Genomic DNA, 17,213 nt, shown 5'->3' with positions numbered 1-17,213 from the left:
TAATGATCCACTTAATTGGGTCACCTGCATTCAAGCAGGGATATCGACCGTAATACACTGGTAGTAAACGCATTGATTGGCAGTCTTATATGTGATCGCAGCCGTGTAGAATAGGAAGCAGTCAGTTCCAGGCTGTGTGTCCCTGATCTGCCCCTTCACTCTGAGATTGGGGCAAAAACACTGAGACTGAGGGGGCAAACCCTGAGAGTTTGCAGGTAAACTAATGAGACCCCCATAACATAACATTTCTAAGTATTTATATAGCTCCTTTCTGCCGGTGGGACTCAAAGTGCTTTCCTAGCGCGCGCTCTTATAAATAACCAAATCGGCAGCTGAATAATAGATATTATTATTATTACCCAATTTATCAACCAGGGAAGGATGAATTCGACCCTACTGGGATTTGGACCAATTGACCCATGCTCTGCAGTTAGGCATTTACCAACTGAGTCATTTCACCATCATCACCATCACAACCGTCGCCACCATCACCACCATCACCACCATCACAAACATCACCACCATCACTACCATCACCATCACAAACATCACAACTATCGCCACCATCACAACTATCACCACCATCACTACCATCACAACCATCATCGCCATCACTATCATGACAACCATCACTACCATGACAACCATCACTACCATGACAACCATCACCACCATCACCACCATCACAAACATCACAACCACCGCCGCCAGCATCCCCAGCAAAACCATCACTCTCAGCAAAAGCATTGACATAAAGCAGTCGTGCTGCTGGCGTGAAAAGTCTCTCTCTCTTCTCCATCCTCTAAGGGGACCACTGGGAGCCCTGAGGAGCTCACAGTATGGTAGTGCTATCTCTGGTGGCTTAGCGTCTTGGGATTGATAGCTCCCTGAAGCTATCTCCGGCCATAACAACAACAGCAACGCACTTCATCACAAGCCTTGGAAATTGCTTAGTAACAAAGGTCTATAGCAACAGAGGGTCCATAGCAACAAGAGATTCCATAGCTACGAGAGATCTCATTCAACTAGGGCGGTCCTTAGCCTCAAATATCACGTTAACAACACGTTTACTTCATCTCTCGAAGCGGTCCCATGAAGCAAGAGATGCACTTGGCAGCAGAGATTCCATAGCAACGAGGAATGGTCCTTAGCAACAAGAGGTTCCACAACATCAGGAGATCCAATGCAGCAAGAAAGGTACTCGGCAACAAAGATCCCTTGGTAACCAGGATGGTCCCTAGCAACAAGGGATTTCATAGCAACCAGAGATCCAGTGCAGGAAGATAGGTACCGGGATGGGCCCTTGTTAAAAAGGGGTTAATGAATACAAGATTTTTAGCCATAACAGATCTCTTTGGAATCTGCCGGGTATCTGGCAAGATCCCTTTAGATCCATCCACAGGAATAAAAGGGCTTTTCAATTCCCGTAGATGGTGTAGTAAAGCCGAGCGCTGCATGGTGATTGGCGCGCATGTAATTTAACCCTCTGAGTGCCGGGGGTGCAGTAGATCGCTTTGCGTTGTTTTAGCCCGGATTAAAATAAGCAGCACCGCAACAGCGTGTCTGCACGCATGAACACTATGCTGCGGCACGTGTTGGCATTCATATTTTATCAGGGAATGCTTCATTCAAGTCTGCCGTCATGTGACAGAGAGATAGGGCTCTGATAGGCCGGAGCTAAATCGGCTTATCATGGTGTTAAGTATGAATCTGCAGGTTTTCCTCCCCGAAATTATTATTAACACTTAATAGGTTGGCAGTTGTTCGCTGAACTGCTATGGAATTGTGACCTCTGGTGGGATAGAGTGGCGAAATCGGGACTGCCCCGCACGAAGCGAGATAGTTGGGAGGCATGAGCTGACCCCGGAGACCCTTCAAACGAGTCCATTCACTAAGGTGGTGACTTCACTTTCCGTTACGAAGGTCCGTCCCCAGGGAGTATCGGCTGCAGGAAGCGCTTGGCTGGCCCCGTATAATGTATAGTTAAATCAGCGCCATCTCTTCAGTCTCCTCAGCCATTAAACTATGCATTACACGGGGCCAGCATAGCCATTCCAGCTGGAGAAACATGCAGAGGCTCTCCTGCCGACTCCCCGTTTAGTGAATAGACCCCTGAGACGTAGCAGTAGTAGTGAGCGCGTGAGCCGGAGCCGCTTCATCTGCCGCTTCTCGTTCCGTCAGAGCCTTCGGACGCACGGAGTGTAAGAAGCGGAAACGGATCTAGATTGCAAGCTCTTTAGAACGGGGCTACTGGTTGTGGGATACCGGTTATACTGGATGGATACTGGTTATACTGGTGGGATACTGGTTATACTGGTTGGATACTGGTGGGATACTAGTTATACTAGGCATTCAGTAAGCCAGTGCTGGAGTACGTCATGTGAATAGAGATGATTAACGTGTGTATGGTGGCTGGAGCGTCCTTTTAACTGCATCACGCGTGTGCCTAGCATGTTGTCTCCTACACGGGCTGTGCGCGTAGCCTACAGGGAAATTTAAAAAAAACAAAGTCTTTCCAGTGTTTTATCTCGCTGAAAGAGTGGAAGATAAGTGGATCAGCCTTTCTGCAGAAATGGTAGACGTTAAAGAAGGAATGTAACCCTTAGATTACCAGCTACAGATTGTATTCACATCCTCTGATATCGCATACAATGGCATAGTAACTATTTATTGGCTATATCGCATCACACAGCGTACTTGTTTATTGCGATAACAATTTATAGGTATGCAAGGATTTTCATTGGCCAATCGGAACACGTCTCGCTGTCGACTATTTGCATATCTCGGCACGGCCTAGGTGTCAACCAATCAGAGAGTTCTTCTTTCACTTACCAAACGGTGTAAATTACCACACCCCTCATATGATTGTAGCCGACAGGGCGGAGCCTTGGGCTGACGTATGGGGGCTTGCGTCTTAGTCACGCACATCGGCTTCTGCAGCCAATCAGAAGGCGCGGGAGCTGGGAGCGCGAGCGGCGCCCCCTCCTCTTTCTCATTATCTCTGTGCGTGGTACCGTGCGCGCCCCCGCTGGGAGGGGGTCAGAGCGCGCGTTGCCGCGATCAAACGGAGGATCCGGGAAGATGGGGGAGAGAGCAGGAACTCGGTGAGTACGAGGAGAGCGTTTCTAACCGGACTTTCTGGGTTACCGGGGGGTTACGGAGTGTTATTAGTGTGTGTCGCACCTGGGGGGTGTAGGGTGTTATTATTGTGTACGGGGTGTTATTAGTGTGTATCGCACCGGGGGGTACGGAGTGTTATTGGTGTGTATCACACTGGGGGGGGTACGGAGTGTTATTGGTGTGTATCACACTGGGGGGGGGGTACGGAGTGTTATTGGTGTGTATCTCACTGGGGGGGGTACGGAGTGTTATTGGTGTGTATCACACTGGGGGGTATGGAGTGTTATTGGTGTGTATCACACTGGGGATGGGGGTACGGAGTGTTATTGGTGTGTATCGCACTGGGGATGGGGGTACGGAGTGCGTTATTAGGGTGTATCGCACTGGGGGGGTACGGAGTGTGTTAGTGTGTATCGCACTGGGGGGGTACGGAGTGTGTTAGTGTGTATCGCACTGGGGGGGTACGGAGTGTTATTGGTGTGTATCACACTGGGGGGGTGTACGGAGTGTTATTGGTGTGTATCTCACTGGGGGGGGTACGGAGTGTTATTGGTGTGTATCTCACTGGGGGGGGTACGGAGTGTTATTGGTGTGTATCGCACTGGGGGGTATGGAGTGTTATTGGTGTGTATCGCACTGGGGGGTATGGAGTGTTATTGGTGTGTATCACACTGGGGATGGGGGTACGGAGTGTTATTGGTGTGTATCGCACTGGGGATGGGGGTACGGAGTGCGTTATTAGGGTGTATCGCACTGGGGGGGTACGGAGTGTTGTTGGTGTGTATCACACTGGGGGGTATGGAGTGTTATTGGTGTGTATCACACTGGGGATGGGGGTACGGAGTGTTATTGGTGTGTATCGCACTGGGGATGGGGGTACGGAGTGCGTTATTAGGGTGTATCGCACTGGGGGGGTACGGAGTGTGTTAGTGTGTATCGCACTGGGGGGGTACGGAGTGCGTTATTAGGGTGTATCGCACTGGGGGGGTACGGAGTGTGTTAGTGTGTATCGCACTGGGGGGGTACGGAGTGTGTTAGTGTGTATCGCACTGGGGGGGTACGGAGTGTTATTGGTGTGTATCACACTGGGGGGGTGTACGGAGTGTTATTGGTGTGTATCTCACTGGGGGGGGTACGGAGTGTTATTGGTGTGTATCGCACTGGGGGGTATGGAGTGTTATTGGTGTGTATCGCACTGGGGGGTATGGAGTGTTATTGGTGTGTATCACACTGGGGATGGGGGTACGGAGTGTTATTGGTGTGTATCGCACTGGGGATGGGGGTACGGAGTGCGTTATTAGGGTGTATCGCACTGGGGGGGTACGGAGTGTTGTTGGTGTGTATCACACTGGGGGGTATGGAGTGTTATTGGTGTGTATCGCACTGGGGATGGGGGTACGGAGTGCGTTATTAGGGTGTATCGCACTGGGGGGGTACGGAGTGTTGTTGGTGTGTATCACACTGGGGGGTATGGAGTGTTATTGGTGTGTATCGCACTGGGGATGGGGGTACGGAGTGTTATTGGTGTGTATCACACTGGGGGGGTATGGAGTGTTATTGGTGTGTATCACACTGGGGGGGTATGGAGTGTTATTGGTGTGTATCACACTGGGGGGGTATGGAGTGTTATTGGTGTGTATCACACTGGGGGGTACGGAGTGTTATTGGTGTGTATCACACTGGGGATGGGGGTACGGAGTGTTATTGGTGTGTATCACACTGGGGATGGGGGTACGGAGTGTTATTGGTGTGTATCACACTGGGGGGGTATGGAGTGTTATTGGTGTGTATCACACTGGGGGGGTATGGAGTGTTATTGGTGTGTATCACACTGGGGGGTACGGAGTGTTATTGGTGTGTATCACACCGGGGATGGGGGTACGGAGTGTTATTGGTGTGTATCACACCGGGGATGGGGGTACGGAGTGTTATTGGTGTGTATCACACTGGGGGGTACGGAGTGTTATTGGTGTGTATCACACTGGGGATGGGGGTACGGAGTGTTATTGGTGTGTATAGCACTGGGGATGGGTGTACGGAGTGTGTTAGTGTGTATCGCCCTGGGGATGGGGGTATGGAGTGTTATTGGTGTGTATCGCACTGGGGATGGGTGTACGGAGTGTGTTAGTGTGTATCGCCCTGGGGATGGGGGTATGGAGTGTTATTGGTGTGTATCACACTGGGGGGTATGGAGTGTTATTGGTGTGTATCACACTGGGGATGGGGGTACGGAGTGTTATTGGTGTGTATCACACTGGGGGGTATGGAGTGTTATTGGTGTGTATCACACTGGGGATGGGGGTACGGAGTGTTATTGGTGTGTATCACACTGGGGGGTATGGAGTGTTATTGGTGTGTATAGCACTGGGGATGGGGGTACGGAGTGTGTTATTAGGGTGTATCATACCACGGGGGATACGGAGTGTGTTGTTAGTGTGTATCGCACCGGGGGGTCGCACGCTGTTCCTCTTGGTGTGTGTTGTGCTGTTAATGTGTTTTGTGTGTTACATACGGTGTGAGATCATTTGTGTTCCTCGTGCAGCGGTCTGTATTGTATACATATATCGGGGCAGTGTGTGGCTGTGCGATACGGTGTGTGTGTGTGTGGCTGTGTAAAGTGTGTGTAGTTGTGCCCCATCGTACAGCGCCGTGGCATATGGTGGTGCTATATGTATAGTATTGTGTGTGTCGGATGTCGCTGGACTAATAATTTAACAAACTTTCCACATCCTTCTAGATTCTGCGTGTTGGAGCTCTGAGTATTTACACGGCACGGGGCTACATGCATAACTCAGGGTGGTAGATAAGTGGGACAGTCTCCCAGCAGAAGTGGTAGAGGGTAATACAGTGAGGGTATGAAACACGCATGGGATAGACATACGGCTCCTGAATGTAAGATTACGGTCCGAGTCTTTACAGCAGGAGAAACGAGGGGCCGGATGGGGGCCGATCTGCCAGCAGGTTCTGGTAGACGGGTAGCTTGCTGTTGGAGTGTCCCTCGCCTTTATCTACACGCTACATACATGACTCCGCTATCAGGGAGTGCCTGCGTGTGCTCAGCAAATACGCATCCTTGGGCCGTGCGGCTGCCGCACTCGCTTGGTTTGTTTGTGTAGGAGTGCGTGTTGCGCGGCGGCGGGGTGTAGCGCGGCGGCGGGGTGTTGCGCAGCGGCGGGGTGTTGCGCAGCGGCGGGGTGTTGCTGTACATGCAGTTTACACGTCTTGGTTCTCGTTCTGCCTGCAGTTTGGTCTCGAGTTACATCGTGGTAGACTCGGACTTGCATCATGTTATGGTTTCTCACTGATTTGCGTAAACCTTCCCTGTTTCTCCTTCCTGTAAGTTCACCGGGGGCCGTTGGCGGCGGGCGAGGGGCCGTTGGGGGCGCGCGGGGGCCGCTGTCATGGACGCACCATAACATAGTCCCTTTTGGCCCTGTATTGTACGGGAAGCGGGATGGTCCAGGTGACGGCTGGGGGGGTGGTGGTGATGTCACCCGGTTAAAACCGCCTGCAGATTTCTGGAATGGAATGTCGGGTCAAAGGTCAAGAACGTCGTCCCAGTAATATTCTTATCTTTGTAAAGACTCAGACGCTGAATGGGTGGTGGATAAGTGGAACAGCTTCCCAGCTGAAGAGGTAGAGGCTAAGCATGCATGGGACAGACGTACGGCTCCTGAATGTAAAACGAGATCGACGACTGATGAAGGTCTTTACAGCGGGAGGAGCGGCCCGAACGAGGCCGGCGGCTGGACTTGGCCCCTTTATAACGGCTTCTATGTCCGCGTGTGCGCGCCTACGTGTCTTATGACATCATGCATGGCTTCTGTATACATGATCTCTGCACTTTTTCATTGGCAGTACGCTCTGTACACGCACATTCATACATATTCACTCACTCTCACATGCTCGCACATTCATACACACACTCACTCATACTCCCACGCTCACACGCACATTTATACATACACACACTAGCATACTCTTGCGCTCGCACATTTATACATACACACTCACTCTCATACTCGCGCTGGCACATTCATACATACATACACACGCTACTCCCACGCTCACTTGCATGTTCATACATATACACACTCACTCGCATACTCTTATGCTTGTGCATTCATACATATACTCACATATTCTTACGCTTGCTCCCCTGCCCATTCATACACACATACACTCACGCTCGTTCACACATACATGCACTCACTCACTCACTCACATACTGTCACACTCTCTCTCACACACTTCCTCTTATTGAAGAGTTACGGTTTAACTCTTTCACTCCACTATCATTACGGAGGGCCGGCGCTAGGAAGTGTTGGCCGGCACTCTCAGATGGCCCTGTATAATGTGTGAAGCGTGATTTGACTATACACTGTACGGGGCCGGCCCTCTATAATGGATAGTGAGCGGGAGCCGCGTTTACCTGTTGTGCGGGGCGATACGAACATGTTCGGGGCGTCTCTCCCAGTGACAGCGCCGTTAAATGACAACGTGTGACCTTCAGCGCCACAGAGACCGCAGAGTGGAATGTGCTGGCAGATCAGCCCCATCCGGCCCCCGTCCATTCTGCTGTCAACACCTCGATCAGTCGCCGGTCTCGTCTTGGATTCAGGAGCCGTATGCCTATCCCATGCATGTTTAATACCCTCACTGTATTACCCTCTACCACTTCTGCTGGGAGGCTGTTCCACTTATCCACCACCCTCTCAGTAAAACTTGTAGAAGTTATGTGCCAGCAGCAAACCCCCCTTATTCTCGCCTCCATGCGTTAAATTGTGGGTAGGTGCGCACGCACGTGTGTCTGTGTATCGAACGTGGCTGATAATACCCACTTCCCCAGTATGTCACGCATGTAAACGGCTGAGCGTCTCGTCGGTCACACCGCTGTCAGACCGGGAAACCAGCGTTATTCCTCCCCACAGGAAAATATTAACAATCAACCCCAATGCTTTCAAATGCATCCGGAGCAAAGAACTGCGGGGCCTGGGAGCCTCGTGACTTCGCTTCACGTGACTTCTTTCTTCAGACTGCTATATTCTGCCCCCGCCCGGGGGAACCCATCACACCGTGCGCCCCCCACTACATACCCCAACACAGCCGGAGGAAAACACATGGATACCACCGGTTACTGCCAGAAATAGGACTCCAGCAATATGAGTTGTGGATAAGTGGAACAGCCTCCCAGCAGGAGTGGTAGAGGGTAATAGAGTGAGGGGAGTGGGGGCTCCTGTGGGCCGGGGTTACGTGCTGCGCGGCAGGGAGATAAATATTGGTTTAGTGAAGGTGCCTCTAGGGCTATTTAAATGCGTGTTGTTTCTGTACATACGTGTGCGCCGCACGTGCCGCCTTTCCCTGGAATTTGAATAGTTCTCCGGGAAAGTATTTGAATATCGGGGAGGGGGAGTCGCGTGTTCCCCACTCAAACACTCATGGATTTACACGCGTAGGTAAAGGCTCATGCACGCACACACGTGTGCTGCTACACACGCTGTTTGCACCTGGCGTGACAGCTATCCTCCGCTTTGCTCTCTGTATGTGGGGTTGTGTCCCGGCTGAGGGTCATGGGTGTCGTGGGGCAGTTTAATGTGTTCGGGGTGTGTAAGAAAATCCTCCATCGCTGCTTTATATTGGTTCTCCTCCGTGCCGTTCTTACCGCTGATTGGCTGCTTGAAGTCACCGGTGGCAAAGCACTGTCATGAAAGCGCTTGTGGGGGGGTCTAAACAGATCCGAGCCCCAGCGCTGGGGGTAAATGTATTACTGAATACTGGGGGGGGGGTGTCTTTCAGGGGCAAATGGGTTTTGGGGTGGGGGTGCATCATAAAAACAAAGAGCCCACGCATTAGTGTCCTATGAGGGGGTCCCTTTAGAGAGACCCCTGTCTGCCCCCCCTTCTCAGTATGGCTCCTATGCAGGCGGCCCCCACCGGCCCCCGCACTTTGCCGTTTGTCAGCTGGGTGTCACTTCTTCTCAGGAAGGAAGCCGCGCTCGTCAGACGCGGTCCGGAAACACCAGATCTTGAGCCCCAGGCTTGTATGTAATTGCGTGTGCAGAAGCGACACGCTAATGACAGGTGATCGCCATGCCAGTCAGGTGCCTTTTTTTTTTTCGCTGTGCATGCGTCAGCTGAGGCTCCGTCTCGTGGGATCTGTGCTAAAAAATAAACGATAACAAAATAATAAATGCTGTCTTTTTTTTTGTTCTCTGCAGCGTATTCAAGAAGTCGAGCCCCAACTGCAAGGTGAGTCCCGCCCGAGATTGCCCCCGCAGCCAGGAAAGGGTTAACACGTTAGCGGCGTGTTTCTGTCGCTCGGGCTCTTCCCTCCTCCTCCTCCTCCAATGGAAGCATTGGCCCTTATCTCAGGGGGCCAGGGACCGGCTCCCGAGGGCGAGGGTAGGGAGAGAGCGAGAGAGATAAACAGGAGAGAGGGCGAGGAGACTGCGGTGGAAGCGGTGGGGTAGATACATGGATCGGGACGATGGGCGGCCGGGGAGCTCCGACCCCTTGGATTTGGAGCGCATCTGCTGCGATGTGCCCCGCGGGGTCACGGTGTACAGAAAGCAGCTGCCCAACGCGGTAACTCGCTGGGGTACAAATGGTGGGGGCATCGCTGGGGGGGGGGGGCACGGCAGCTAGACTTGCCCTGTTACGCGGTGGTTTGGGGCAGTTCTTTTCCTTTAGCCGCACGTGATCATGTGATGTACGCTCTTCTTGCAGCTCACCGTGTACCTGGGAAAGCGAGACTTCGTGGATCACCTGGATCGAGTGGAGCCTGTGGGTGAGAATGCGTTCCCGTCGTATATGTACGTCACGCTGGGCCGCCCAGCGAGAGGCAAACCTAAGGCTGCCGTTCCACTTGCTTTAAAGTGAAAATAGCGAGTCCCCCCCGCATAGTTATTCCGGGAATGTTTAATTGTCATATGACTGGGCATCGGGTGCCGATTGGCTGCCGAGGGGAGAATAAAAAGGCTGGTCTGCTAAGGTGTGTCTGCTCGGCATGCGAAGGGAACGCGGCCTTCCCGGCTTATAGAAGCTCCCGGCTCTATCGGTTTAGGCCCATGTCTGCTTTGCGTGATTTATACGTGCCGAGGCGTTAAGCATGTGAACGTTACCGAGCCGTGTCCTTAGCGGTCCCCGAGCACAGAGGTCTCTTGAGTCTCTCACTTAGGAACGTGATAATTAGGAGCGCCCGTTCCAGGTCTCCTAACCTTTCCTCTCTCCCTCCAGATGGAGTTGTGTTAGTAGACACCGACTATCTTAAAGACCGCAAAGGTAAGAACTCCCGTTGCCCCCTTTATGGTCTCCCCTCCCCCGCCTTCTCTCGCGTCCTCCCCGCCAGTGTATTTATTTACCACCCCCCACCCCCGGTCACCTTCTCACGCGTTCCCTTCTCCTCTCTCTCACTCAGTGTACGTCACGTTGACCTGCGCTTTCCGATATGGCCGGGAGGATCTTGACGTCCTGGGCCTCTCTTTCCGGAAAGATCTCTTCATCGCCACGTTCCAGGCGTTCCCTCCTCTCCCCGAGGAGAAGAAGCCCCTCACCCGCCTGCAGGAGCGTCTGATCAAGAAGCTGGGGGAGCAAGCGCACCCGTTCAACTTCACAGTGAGTCTCCATACCTTCCTCCCCTGCCAGCGCTGGGCGACAGGGTCCCTCTGCCCGTTCTGGAATGCTCTCACTGCCGTATCTGCTACTAAAGGGGGGGCTATTTAAGTACAACGCATATCGGGGTACATTGCCTACAAGGAACTCTTAACCATCAGACACGAGGGAACCTGGCACTAGAACGCACACAGGAAGTGTACTCAAGTATGCTTCCTGCTTCGCCACAAGCAGTCAGGGGAGGAGGGGAAAAAATATTTGCCGATAGAAAATTCACCCGCTGGTTAGCATACAGTAACATGCCTCGGGGGCCGCCAAGCGCAGCCCCGGAAATGTATTGTTAATAAAGGGGCGTGTCTCGGTGGTGTTCCTGACGTGTCCCCTCTTTGTTTTAACCAGATTCCGCAGAACTTGCCGTGTTCCGTGACGCTGCAGCCTGGCCCGGAGGACACTGGAAAAGTGAGTGAAAGCCCCCGGTCTCCCCGAGCAATGACACGAGAGGCTCATGCCGAATATTAACTCAGAAACTGCCCCCCCCAGCACACAAGGGGTTCTGCCCCAGGACGGAGGTTTATCTGTGAATCCCAGCACTCTGTGTATTTAATAACGCACGTTTATGATGCTGCACCCGGCGACACGCCGGCTTATGCTTATACCAAAGAAGGGGCCCCGTCCTCTAAACGCCTCTCGGCTCGTAACTTTTTTTTTTATTGCTGTTTCGGTTGCTAAGCGCGAGATAACGGGCAGATAGCGCGCAGGAAATGTCGTCCTCTAATAAGCTTCCTCTTTTTATTTATTCTTTCTTCCTGCAGGCCTGCGGTGTCGATTATGAAATCCGCGCCTTCTGTGCCAAGACCACGGAGGAAAAAATGCACAAAAGGTGAACATTTCAAAACCTTTCTTTTTTTTTTTTTTTTTAGAATTTGTCAAATGCGGGGTTAAAAAAAACAAAGCAAAAAAAAAACCCAACAACCCTGTTTATCACAGAGAAAAAGAATGTGAGAAGCGTCGGTTCTTTGCGGCCCCTTTCGTTTTGCTCTGTCGTCGTATCTGATTGGTGCTCCCAGGCCTCCAGCCACGCCTCCTGTCCGCAATAACTCGCGTATGCGCAGCAAAAGGGCAGCGTCGTTACCGGGCGGTTACCGGCTGGAGATAAATTGAATCTGCCCATCGCTGCCTCTTTAAGCCTTCAATGACCAGGCAGAAAAATGTTTTTTTTTACTTTTTTTTTTAGTAAACTTGCGCGACCGAGATGCCCAATCCTTCTTTGGCGTCCGTCGTGTGAGATTTTCAGGCTTTGGCTGTCGAGCTGAAGCTTCACGCAGCCTCCATCTGTCGCGTGGTTGGCAAGCAACCTCCCAGAATGCATTGCTTGGGACCCCGCCAACCAGAACAAGGCTTGTTTTTAGTAAATGGAGATCTACCCCGGCGCAGAGAGGAGGAGAGCGGCGCCGTATATAACGAGCAGCGTATATAATATATATAATATTAGATGCCTGCGGCGGTTATATTAACTTCCTATTTCGGGAGCTGCGTGATTATTCCTTCCCTATATTTAAAAAGAACGCCGCAGCGTCCGAGGCGACCTCCTGAGCAACGAACGCATAATAAAGAGCCGCGGAAGTGCATTAAAACGCATTCGCTAAAACACACAGGGAAAAAAAGCAGCGCCTTCGGGAGAAGCTGCAGCAGCGGAATGCTTCCTCTGTTTCTCTTCACCGATTGGCTGTAATGGCACGGATTCCTGCGCATGGGGTCTTGTTAGATCCCGCAGACCCCCAAAGCGCCGGGGCGGTGGGCCCGACGGGGAGGGAATAAACACTGTTTCTTTTAAGACAATTTTTGGCTCTAGAGGCCGGGCCCAGCTCATCGAGAAGGGGCGACATGAACCGACGCGCAAAGAGGAAGTGGTGGTTGAAGGGCTTCCTGTCCTTTCGTCATAGAGTCCTTCCTGGCTTGCCGGGGTCAGTGACTTGTGCAACGGCCCCTGCAAGCCCGACGCTTCTTCCGTAGCTGGCTCACCGTCCCTGCCTTGCGAAAGAATGTTTACACAACAAACGACAAAATGTCCCTTTTTAGTCGTTTAGGCGTTTTTTATTTGTATTTTGTATTTTTTTTTCCCCCTTCCTCCCCGCCCAGGTAGATCTGTAGTCCCGCGACACCTGTGTCGGTTTATTGGGTAACTTAATAGCTTGTTCTGTAAGCGTCTCGATCGTTATCTATATCGCTCAGCCGAAGATATTGCTTTTTTTACGAGGCTTTGCACGGTTGCCGTGGAGACCTTGTTACAGAACAGATTGGGATAAACACGGCTGTAAAAGCGCACGAGCGGCTCCGGGCTCCTGCTGCCCTCTAGTGGACACGGAAGGAATCGCGATGGGTTCTGTTTAAAGGAACTAATGTCGGATTAACCGATCGGATTATAAAATGTAAGCGTGAGCGAGGGTCCTGCAAGGATTTGAAGATTTGTGACTCCGGAAGGACCAGATACACCGATAATTATTTTTCCCTGTAAATAGGGGAACGGAAATTATGATATTATTTACAGTTTAAACTCTTTTTTTGGGCCGATAGAGAGGTGTCGAGTCAGATCAGATTGCCTTTACCCGGTTACTCCTATAAATACGGGGCTTTGTTACCATGGAAACATGCCTCTGAGGACATCTCCGTATTAGAATTGACTTTTCCAGAAGTAGTCGACATGACGTCGTTATCTCAGACCTCCCAAATATAACGGTCAGTCCCCGTTGTCCGAACTCAATGAGCGGAGGAATGGGTGCCTTTAACCCTATTGCGTCTGCTATGATGTCATGGGATGTCATGTATAAGTGGAGGCATGCAGCTAGAGTAAAGCGGTCAATGATCGCACATCACGTGTAACCGAGTTGGACGGATGAAAGAGCCGTCGCAAAAAACATAGATTATTTTTATTTCGTCCTTCGAAAAAAATCCTAATTTTTTTCGCACCTGCCTTGTGGCTATATCCTATTTTATATATATATTAAGCTCTTTGTATCCAGTGGCTTTGGACACACTTTACCCAACCTGTGTCAAGTATGAGAGATAAAGCAATATTTTTGTCTTTTTTTTTTTCTATAATTTAACAAAATTGGGAAAAATTACTGAAATTAGTTCAGCTCATTCTGACGTTCCCGTCTCGCCGTCCTCCTTTAGGAACTCTGTCCGTCTGGTCATCAGGAAAGTGCAGTTTGCCCCCGAGAAGGCGGGACCCCAGCCTGTCGCCGAGACCACCCGACACTTTCTGATGTCCGACAGATCCCTGCACTTAGAAGCTTCGTTAGATAAGGAGGTGAGAGCCGCTGAGCCGGGGGAAATTAAGATGTGTAATACGGTTGAAACTTCCGGGGAAAGTCCGACCCGTTTATCGCCGTCACATACTAGAGCGATGTTACTGCTTTGTCTTGGTGAAGCCGCCCCTTTAAATTGCGCGCCATGAATAGAACCCCCGGAAACCGCCATCAATAATTGACAGGTCATTCTCGCCTAAACCGTTTGCAGCTATATTATCACGGAGAAGCCATCAACGTCAACGTGCACGTGACAAACAACTCGAGCAAGACCGTCAAGAGGGTGAAAGTATCAGGTATGACCGCGTAACGCGTCCCGCCACCCCTGGAAGGGGAACAGAAGGTGGTCTTTCCTTTTAACGAGTCCGTTTTATGTCTCAGTCAGGCAATACGCCGACATCTGTCTGTTCAGCACCGCGCAGTACAAGTGTCCAGTCGCTCAGATTGAACAGGAGTGAGTATCTGTCTGCCCCGCCCCGCCTGTCGTCCATTCTGCCCCGCCCCTCGCCCATTCTGCCCCGCCCCTCGCTCACCTCCATCTCTGTCTCTCTCCCCAGCGATCTCGTTGCCCCGAGCTCCACGTTCTGCAAAGTTTACACGCTGACCCCGATGTTATCGAATAACCGGGAGAAGCGCGGCCTGGCCCTGGACGGGAAGCTGAAGCACGAGGACACCAATCTGGCTTCGAGTACCATGTACGTGCCTCTGCCGCGCAACGCGGGTTTATCGTGCGGCGCTAGACACCCCCTGCGGTTGTAGCACTTTTTATTTTTGTGTTTGTTGCAGTGTGAAGGAGGGCTCCAGTAAAGAGGTGCTGGGCATACTGGTGTCGTACAGAGTCAAGGTGAAGCTCATCGTGTCACGAGGAGGGTACGTACCTGCTTAACCCCTTACTACCCCAGATAACAAATGGACGCGCCGGCGGCTTCCGGCAGAGAGATAAGCAAGCAATGCAGCAGAGTGTCGGAGAGAGCAGGCAGGGTGCTGGGTTGTATGGTTGGTGGCATTAATAGCAGGAAGAGAGGCAGCTGCTTCTGTTACCTTCTAGATCTCACTTAGAGTATCGGGACGGTTCTCTAGAAGACGTTGGCGCATAGGAGAGAGTTCAGAGGAGGGCGGCGGTGAATAGTGCGCAGGATAAGAATTATTAGGAGAGAGATCTCAATGCGGAGGGAAGGGAGAAGAGATGTGATAGAAACTTTTGATATAGGGGAGGGAAGTTTTATTTTAAGTATGGAGACATGTTGGAAGAGGCCATGATATAAAACGCGAGGGTCGGTCTTTAATGGAATGTTCAGGAAGTTTTACTAAGGGTGGTAGATAAGCAGATGAGCCTCCCAGTAGAAGCGGTAGAGGCTAATACAGTAAATGTACATAGGATAGGCATACGGCTGTGGCTGTCCTGAATAGCGCCTGCAGCTGATGTATTTATGGTCCGTTTTGAGTTAATTTCCCTTGGTTTGGTATTTGTCCAAATTGTGGGGGGGTTTTTGTTTTTTTTTATGGTAAAAAAACAAATTTTGGAAGTTTTTTTTTTTTTTTTTTTCCTCCTCAAATTCTCCCTTTTGATAAATGTAGCTACCGGGTGCCTCACTGCTCTCTCTCTCTCTCTCTCAGGGACGTGGCTGTGGAGCTGCCCTTTGTCCTGATGCATCCGAAGCCACCAGAGACCGTGTCCCGACCCGTGTCCGGTGAGTAGCGCGTTTGTTCCTCCCCGCCTGTCTCGCTGAAGCGCTCTCGCCCGGCTTTGTCTTTAATCGTCTTTCTCTCGTCTCTTTCAGAATTCCCTCAGTCAGATGCTCCGGTCGACACAAACCTTATTGAGTTCGATACAAAGTAAGTTTCCATCCGTAGCCAGCCGTTCATATTCATGGTTATTACATGCGTGTGGGTTATCGTACATGTCAGTGCTAAGGTCCTGTAATGCTATATGTATTATATACATTATATATGTAAGGCATATACTGGTACAGGAGAGGACATGGGTGTTAAGGACTCCGGGGAAGTCAGGAGGGTTAAAGGGTTGAACCTTAATCAGCCCTTAGGTCTCATCTTAGGTTCAGGAGCCATGTCTGCCATACAGGTTTAAATTCTCTCGCTGTATCAGCCTCTACCACTTCTGCTGGGATGCTGTTCCACTTACCTACCGCCCAAGCAGACGGTAGGTAAAGTGCAACGGGGAAAGCATGATAAACCTGGCAGAGTTGCTCCGGACAGATTGGCGCATGAGATGGGGGAGGGGGACTAGAAAGTGGGTTGCAATAATCCAGGTGGGATTTTACATTGTAGTGGATTTAGGTGAAGGTGGCTGGGTTTAGTGACCGCATTCGAGGGGTTAATATTAGAGCAGAGGCCGGGTATAACACCAGCGCGGCAAACTGGCTCTCCGGGAGGTTGCGGAATCGTCAACTGTGATAGGAATGTGCTTTTTTTGTGTTTTTAGTGAAAAATATCCACCTTAAAGTTTTTTTTTTATTTTTTTCTGGCAGTTTTGCTCAGGATGATGACATTGTGTTTGAAGACTTTGCTCGCCTGCGACTCAAAGGGTTAAAGGACGACAAGGACGACGACGAGGCCTACTGCTAGCCTTCTCACCGGAGGCTCCACTCACTGCCACAGTTGGAATCCCCCACCCTCTTCCGCAAGCAGCGCCCCCCCACACACCGAGACCCTCCGTACACACGATGCGTGGCGGGCAGACACAGGGCAGTGTATGTATACATATCCCCAACCCGTTAGACTTTGCGTAACGGTATAGGCAGGACTTCCCTTACAGCACCGAGACACTGTGTAGCTACATACATTGTGTCTCTAGTGTCTAACGCGGCCTATCTGCCGGCCGTGTGTGTATCCTGGCAGTCTGCGTGTACACATGCGTTGGTTTGTGTACACGCTTCTGAAAGAGAGCCGTAGGGCCACGGTGTGCCCAATAGCTGTAAAGGGATGTGTATACCCCCCCTTCACATGCTGCGGGGGGAGGGGGTTTATATACATGGTCCCTGGATGTATACACAGGGAAGTATGTATCGCGTTAGGCATACTTGCGAACAAACCACAGCGCTCAAGTGCGTAACATTACCCTGTGTATGTTGAACATGCATGTGTAGGATGTGTTTAATATACACAGGTTCGGGGCGGAGGTTGCCCCGTCTGCGATGGCCGTTCGCGCGTTGTT

The 17,213-nt window shown here is 51.3% G+C and overlaps 1 protein-coding gene across 1 annotated transcript; it reads left to right on the top strand.

The window, feature by feature from the left end:
- The first annotated feature begins 3,008 nt into the window (after window positions 1-3,008).
- Window positions 3,009-16,773, top strand: ARRB2 (arrestin beta 2). Its single transcript, XM_053462739.1, has 15 exons — window positions 3,009-3,104; window positions 9,338-9,368; window positions 9,846-9,906; window positions 10,356-10,400; window positions 10,537-10,733; window positions 11,130-11,189; window positions 11,543-11,610; window positions 13,905-14,040; window positions 14,250-14,334; window positions 14,420-14,492; window positions 14,596-14,733; window positions 14,825-14,908; window positions 15,656-15,729; window positions 15,820-15,874; window positions 16,528-16,773. The coding sequence occupies exons 1-15, from the start codon at window positions 3,082-3,084 to the stop codon at window positions 16,622-16,624; spliced, it is 1,227 nt and encodes a 408-aa protein (XP_053318714.1). The 5' UTR covers window positions 3,009-3,081; the 3' UTR covers window positions 16,625-16,773.
- Window positions 16,774-17,213: the final 440 nt, after the last annotated feature.

Source organism: Spea bombifrons, chromosome 4, assembly GCF_027358695.1.
Source record: "Spea bombifrons isolate aSpeBom1 chromosome 4, aSpeBom1.2.pri, whole genome shotgun sequence".
NCBI classification, from domain to species: Eukaryota; Metazoa; Chordata; class Amphibia; order Anura; family Pelobatidae; genus Spea; species Spea bombifrons.
The sequence above is the reverse complement of the archived record's forward strand: the minus strand, read 5'-3'. Positions and strand labels throughout refer to the sequence as shown.

Excerpts from the sequence above, each read along its gene's own strand:
- ARRB2 (XM_053462739.1), top strand. The coding sequence starts at position 3,082 with ATGGGGGAGAGAGCAGGAACTCG. Across the intron at positions 11,190-11,542 it reads GCCCGGAGGACACTGGAAAA|GCCTGCGGTGTCGATTATGA; the intron begins GTGAGTGAAAGC and ends TTCTTCCTGCAG. Across the intron at positions 15,875-16,527 it reads CTTATTGAGTTCGATACAAA|TTTTGCTCAGGATGATGACA; the intron begins GTAAGTTTCCAT and ends TTTTTCTGGCAG.